Source organism: Euphorbia lathyris, chromosome 8 (assembly GCF_963576675.1).
Source record: "Euphorbia lathyris chromosome 8, ddEupLath1.1, whole genome shotgun sequence".
Lineage (NCBI taxonomy): Eukaryota > Viridiplantae > Streptophyta > Magnoliopsida > Malpighiales > Euphorbiaceae > Euphorbia > Euphorbia lathyris.
The window spans coordinates 22,141,819-22,149,513 of NC_088917.1; the positions used below are offsets into that span (position 1 = coordinate 22,141,819).

Genomic DNA, 7,695 nt, shown 5'->3' on the forward strand with positions numbered 1-7,695 from the left:
TTCACTCTCGAACTACTAACTGTCTTGATCGTCGGAGCATCCGCAGGGACCGTTCCCCGCGCAGAGACGACCACCGAAGAAGCCAGACCTTCCCGACGAGGATCCAGATCACTGTTCCACATTCCCTAATTAATTATTATCATTGGAAATATTCTAGAATAAAAGAAAAATATATTTTATTACGGATATAATTTGGGTATAATATTATTTACATGTCACACGATCATATATGTATAGAAATACAAAAATAATAACTCAACACCAACTTACATATATCATTCATTGTAAATACTTAAAAAAGAAAAAAACAAATTTTCTAAATTTATGTTAAATTAATATCCATGAATCATATTTTTTGTTACAACAAAATATTTATAATTAACTTGAAATATTTTCCAACAATTATTTTCTTAAAAAAGAAAATGTCCATCCTAATGAATAGCACAAAGTCAAAAATATCTTGTGGTTCATCTCTAAATCAGGAAAGGAGTTCCAATTTTAGGAATTTCATAAACCAAATCTCCATCTATAAAAGAGCACAATGAATCAAGTTTAGAAATATAGCTCGGATTTAGAGAAAAACAACAAACAAAAAACAAAAAAAATAAGGCTTCCTCCAAGGCGAAGCTCAACATTTCCTAGCTATAGTTCAAAAAAATAAAAAAAGTTGTGTCAAAAATTTGAAAAAAAAAATGGCAGTGCTGATGAAGTTCTTGTACATTCTTCCTATTTTGTTTACTTTGTTTATTTCAAGCTATGCTCATGAACCGCAACCAAATTTGGATCTGGTAAAAAGTCTTGGTCCTCATGAATTAGTTGGAGATGTATTTGGAAATCCAAATAATTTTACCACGAAATTACCTGATGATTTTGGTACTCCGATGGATAAAGATCTCGAATCGCCTCCTGAAGCGGGTGGCGGCGACGGAGCCGCCGGGGACGAAATTGGAAATGAAAATGGAAGCTTATTTCAGCAATCTGCTGTTGAGGCCGATGGTGCCGCAGCTCCTAATACTCCGCGTGCTCGTACGCCGGCTGAGCTTGGATATAAAGGAGAATGGGAACTTGCTTCTGATAATTCAGGGGTTTCTGCTATGCACGCTATGTTGATTCCTATTGTTGATCAGGTTTTAATGTACGATGCTACCATTTGGAAGATTTCCAAGCTTCCATTGGCCAATGGTCAATGCCGTGTGCTTAATAAAGCTACCGGTGAAAAAGATTGCTGGTGCCATTCTGTTTTGTACGACGTTCAAACCTCTAAACTTACCCCTCTCGAGGTAATTATTTATTTCTGTCCATCTGATTAATTAATCGATGATACTCGCTTCACGGTGTTTATTTATTGCAGCTTGACACCGATACATGGTGTTCTTCCGGAGGTCTTGACGTGGAAGGAAATCTAATAAGTACCGGTGGATTTCAAGGTGGTGCCAATACTGTTAGATATCTGAACAGGAAGCCTGGTTCAGCCTGGAGGGAATACCCAACAGCTCTTGCTGATCGGAGATGGTATATTTTGATTGGATTAGGATTCTAATTCACAACCCTAATTCAATTTTAGAGATTCTAATTTTGTAATTGAATTCAGGTACTCAACACAAGCAACATTGCCAGACGGTAGAATGATTGTCGTCGGTGGCCGTGACGCCTTCAGCTACGAGTACATTCCGGCAGAAGGAAAATCCAATCCAAAACCTTTCTTCTTCGAGTTCCTCCGACAGACAAGCGATCCCGAGGAAAACAATTTATATCCATTCGTCTACCTCACCACTGACGGCAATGTTTTCATCTTCGCCAACTCTCGCTCCGTCCTGCTCAATCCAAACACCAACACGATCGTCAAAGAACTACCAGAACTCACCGGCGGCCACCGCAGTTATCCCGCCTCTGGTTGCTCTGCTCTTCTCCCAATCAAACTCCACGCGGTCGATAAAGAAATTATCCCAACCGAAATCTTAGTTTGCGGGGGTTCAGCACACAAAGATTCCTACTCCAAAGCTGATCATCAGATCTTCTACACCGCTCTTCAAGATTGCGCCAGAATCAGAATCACCGATGCTAAACCTGTCTGGAAGAGAGAACTCATGCCATCGCCGAGAATTATGGGAGACGCAATGATCCTCCCCACTGGTGAGATTCTCTTGCTTAATGGTGCGAAAAGAGGCGCCTCCGGTTGGGGTTTCGCTAGGGAACCTAATTTCACACCTGTCCTCTATAACCCTAGGGCTCCAAAAGGATCCAGATTTACCGAATTAGCTCCCACAACCATCGCTAGAATGTATCATTCAGTCTCTGTCGTATTACCTGACGGTAAAATCCTGGTCGGAGGAAGCAACACAAACAACGGTTACATTTACGACGCAATGTACCCAACCGAGCTCAGAATCGAGAAATTCTCACCACCCTACTTAAACAAAGCCATCGCTAATAAGAGACCAGTCATTTCAAAAGTGAACGAGAAATTCACCTATGGAGGAGCGGAGGAAATCACAATCGAATTGAAGGATCCAAAAATGGTTCAAACAGATCTGAAAGTTACAATGTACGCACCTGCTTTTACTACTCATGGAGTTAACATGAATCAAAGACTTCTCGATTTGGGATTATCAGAAGTTAAGGCGAACCCTGCCACTGGAATTCATACAATTTCCTTCAAGGCACCTCCGTCTACCACCATTGCTCCAGCTGGTTATTATCTGCTGTTTGTTGTTTATCAAGGAGTTCCCAGCATCTCAAAATGGGTCCAGATCGTCTGAAGCTTGGATAGAGTTGGATTTGAATTTAAAAACTCCCTCCTTTCCACTGTTATTTTAATAAGTGAAATATTTTTTCACAAGTGAATTTTTTTTCATAATATGTCATTTTAATTTTCCAATTTTGATTTTTCGGTTCAATTATTGTAATTTTGTATTGATTTTTATTGTATTCATGCTGTTTTTTTTTTACATTTCAATATTTATTCCTCAACTATTAGATTAGAGTTTTTTTTTCAAGCAAACCATTTTTAATTTATTAATTTGATTTTATATTAATTGTATTTTTTAATTTGTTGAAAAACCGTATAATAACTTATATAATAAAATGAATGGATATATTTCTAATATTAATTATAAAAAAAATTAAAATTTAACTGTTTAATAAAATAATATCTAAACATAAAAGTTAATAGTGAATTTTTAACTATTATATAAAGTCAATGATTGAGATTATAACTTAAAAAATCTAATCCAGGTATTCAACTAAATGAAAAATGAAATGAGTTGCCTCCGTAATATATTTGATCGTTTGTTTCAAAAAAAAATAAAAAGAGTTGCCAAATCATAAGATTAGACCAAATTATTTTATTAATTTTATTTTTTTATAAATATATCTAATATGTTACTATTGTAATTTAAGATTTGTAAGACAACTAGCTTTGTAATTTTATTTTGTTTGCTATCATTTTGTTATTCTTGCTTGTAAATATTCTCTGGGGCTTATTCGGCTAATTCGTTGGGCTCAGTTTCTTTTTATTAGGGAAATTTACATAGAAATTCACTTTTAAAAACTTCTCTATAATTATATCAAGTAAGAATTATTACTTATATCAAACTAATAAAATTATTACTTTCAATATATTTTAAAGACTAGAGTTTATAAATTAAGAATCTAAATATATTTTGTAGGGTTTAGAATTTATGAATTCGGGTCTATAACTTATAAATTAGAGTATAAAATCATACTTTATTTATTATAAGTGACATATTAAGAATTAATTTTAGTGATATGATGTAATTGTAATTTTGTAACTAATTGTGATATTCATGTAGAAAGCCCTTTTTATTAAGGGTAAATTACATAATAGTTATAGTTGGAGAATAATTTACAAGTATTTCATAATGTCAAATAAATTTATTTAGTCACATTTGTGGGGTTTTTTAAAAAATTAGTCTTTTTATAAATAAATAACTGAAAATTTGATAAAAATAAAAATAAAGTTATGATATTTTGATATATTAATATTTAAAATCATATATGATGATAAAATATATAAATATATTTTTCATAAAGATAAATAAAAGTTGAAATCTGATTTTTAATGTAATTTCTTTTTTAATTAGTAACGTATTATTTTGGAAAATTTACATAAAAAATTCAGTTTTAAAATATTATCTACAATTACAAGAAGTAAAAATTTGAATCATGTTAACTAGCTAAATTAGTATTTGTAATATGATTTAACTATTGTTTGTTTTAGGGTAATTTATAGACAAATTTAATTTTCAAAATTTATCTTACAGTTATTTCAAGTAATAATTTAAATTATGTCAAATTAATTTTAATATATTTGAATGATTAAGGGTCTAGAGTATATTTTTTAGGATTTAAGATTTGTAAATTGATGCCTACAATTTATAAATTAGGTATAAAAATATACTATATTTATAATATATAAAAAATAATGATATTTTAAGAATTAATTTTTATAGTATAATTTGATTGTAATTTCCATTTATTTTATTGGGCAAATGAGGAAAAATTATTTTGGAATTCATCCTTGTGATTTTTTTCTTTAAAAAAATGAGAACTAAATATATTGTAATGGTAGAATTGTTGAAACTAGAAGAGTTAAAATTATAATTTGAACCACCAATAATTTAAAGATTGAAACACCTTATCACTTAAATATTTTCTTTTTTTATACAACTCAACATAACTAAGGAATACACTTATATATATATATGAATTCATAAACATATTTGTCAATTTAAACACCCTATACCTACCATACATAATTTTTTCAACTAATTAAATGCATTTGACTATGCATTTTGAAGGAAGACTTCTTCCTTATCTTATCTTCACGTGAACTTGCCATTATTTTTTTTATTTAATTCTTTATTTAGAATTAAGTTTAATATTTTAACATGCCCTCTTAAACTTAATTTTCCGTGACTCCCAGTTGAGCTCTCAAATGGCTGAACGTATTGTACTTCAACGGCTTCGTGAAAATATCTGCAATCTGATCTTGCGTCTTCACGTACTTCAGCTTCACCTCCTTTTGCTTAATACACTTCCGAATAAAATGATACCTCGTATCAATGTGCTTACTTCGATCATGAAACACGGGATTTTTTGCTAATGCCAGTGCAGACTTGTTATCGATAAAAATCTTTGTTGGATCATTTTGACTCATCTGAAATTCTTTTAGCAATTTCCGGAGCCAAATTGCATGACAGACACATGAGGTTGCAGCAACATATTCAGCTTCACAGGTTGACAACGTCACAATTGCCTGCTTCTTCGAACTCCACGTAAATGCAGTATCACCCAGAAAAAATACAAAACCAGTTGTACTTTTTCGGTCATCCTTGTCACCGGCCCAATCACTATCACAATATCCAACTAATTTGAAATCGTTAGTTTTTGAATAAAGTAATCCCAAATTAGTTGTACCTTTCACGTAACGGAGAATTCTTTTTGCTGCATTCCAATGTGACATCATTGGGGCTTCCATGTATCGACTTACTAAGCCGACTGCATAAAGAATATCCGGTCTCGTACACGTCAAATATCTGAGACTTCCAACCAAGCTTCGGAATAATGTCGGGTTGACTCTGTCTCCACCTTCATCTTTTGTCAACTTGATTCCACATTCGACTGGCATGCTGACGGAATTACAATTTTCCATCTTAAACTTCTTTAAGATCTCCTTTGCAAAACCACTTTGAGAAATAAAAATTCCGTCGTCATTCTGCTTCACTTCAATGCCAAGATAATATGACATTAGACCAATGTCAGTCATCTCGAACTCACGAGCCATTGTCTTCTTGAACTCTTCAAACATCTTAGGATTGTTCTCTGTAAAAATGAGATCATCCACATACAAACAAACAAGTAACATATCTCCATTTTTCACCTTTGCATACAGGGCATATTCATGTGGGCATTTGACAAAGCCATTTTCTTGAAAATATTTGTCAATGCGACTATTCCAGGCTCGTGGTGCTTGCTTGAGACCATAAAGTGCCTTTTTTAATTTTAGCACTTTATTTTCTTGACCTTTCACAACATACCCAGGTGGTTGCTGGATATAAATTTCCTCTTCCAGATATCCGTTGAGAAATGAGGATTTCACGTCCATTTGATGGATACTCCACCCGTGTTGAGCAGCTACAGAAATTACCAGTCTGATACTCTCCATTCTGGCAACAGGAGCAAAAACTTCATTATAGTCAATTCCGGGTCGTTGACTGAACCCTTTCGCCACCAATCTTGCTTTATGTCGGACAATTTCACCGTTTGCATCTTTCTTTGCTTTGAACACCCATTTAACTCCAATGGGTTTTTGACCGGCCGGAAGTGATGTCAGCTCCCATGTTTTATTTTTCTCGATCGAATGAATCTCCTCTTCTATGGCTTGTCTCCATTTTTCATCCTTCATTGCTTCTTCTGGATCTGTTGGTTCATCATTAACAAAATGACAATAAAGAGTTAATTCATCATCGAGATTTCTTGTTACATCATAGAGATCTTTAATAGGTATGAATTTTTTAGGCTTTCCGGGCGGATGTTCATCTGAACTGTCTCCATCACTCGAGGATGAACTCGAACTGGATGAGCTTGCTGATGTCGAACTGGTTGCTGGTGTTGTGGCTGTGACTGTGGTTGGTTCTTCCTAATCATTGTCTTCATCCATGAAAGGATAAAAACTGTAGTTGTTTTCTTTTTCACCGGTCCAGTCCCAAACTGCTTCTTCATCAATGGTGACATCTCTACTGATGATGATTTTCTGAGTCTGAAGATCAAACATTTTGTACCCTTTGGAATGTTCTGAATAGCCCACAAACAAATATTTCTTACTTTTATCATCTAGCTTCTTGCGTTCTTCATCAGGTACATGGACATGAGCAACACTGCCAAAAACACGCAAATGAGAAATACTGGGTTTTATTCCACTCCATGCTTCTTGTGGAGTTTGATCCCAAACACTAACAGTTGGCGATATATTCAACAGGTAGACAGCACAGTCCACTACTTCGGCCCATAACTCCTTCGGTAAATTTTTGCTTTTTAACATGCTCCTCACCATGTTGAGCACCGTTCTGTTCTTTCTTTCTACTACGCCATTTTGCTGAGGTGATCTGGGGACTGAAAGGAAATGACGGATTCCATGATCTTCACAAAACTGCTTGAAAGAGATGGACATGTATTCACCGCCTCTGTCTGATCTGAGTGTCTTAATAAAATGACCACTTTCTTTCTCCACTTGGACTTTGAATTTTTTAAATGTCTCAAATACTTCTGTTTTTTCCTTCAAAAAATACACCCAAGTTTTTCTACTATAAACATCAATGAAAAGTAGAAAATATTTATTTTTACCAAGAGACTGTGGAGTGATCGGTCCACACACGTCTGTGTGAACTAGCTCAAGTGGCGCCTTTGCTCTTGACATGGACTCCTTTGGAAAACTGGTTCTGAATTGTTTTCTAACAAGACATCCTTGACACAGTTGATGAGGCTGGTCAATATGAGGCAATCCGTTTACCATCTGCTTCTATCCCAACTGCTTCAGTCCTCCAAAATTGAGATGTCCGTACCGTAAATGCCAAAGCCAGGGGGACTTTGCACACAAGCTTTCAAACATTTGGCCACGTCCGTTTGAATGTTAATTGTGAACATTCTGTTTCTCGCCATGGGTACTCGTGCAAT

General features: G+C 34.5%; 1 protein-coding gene across 1 annotated transcript; it reads left to right on the plus strand.

Annotated features, from left to right (window-relative positions):
• Positions 1-582: 582 nt before the first annotated feature.
• On the plus strand, positions 583-2,928 carry LOC136203335 (aldehyde oxidase GLOX1-like). Its single transcript, XM_065994457.1, has 3 exons — positions 583-1,280; positions 1,352-1,512; positions 1,592-2,928. The coding sequence occupies exons 1-3, from the start codon at positions 693-695 to the stop codon at positions 2,757-2,759; spliced, it is 1,917 nt and encodes a 638-aa protein (XP_065850529.1). The 5' UTR covers positions 583-692; the 3' UTR covers positions 2,760-2,928.
• The last annotated feature ends 4,767 nt before the right edge of the window (positions 2,929-7,695 follow it).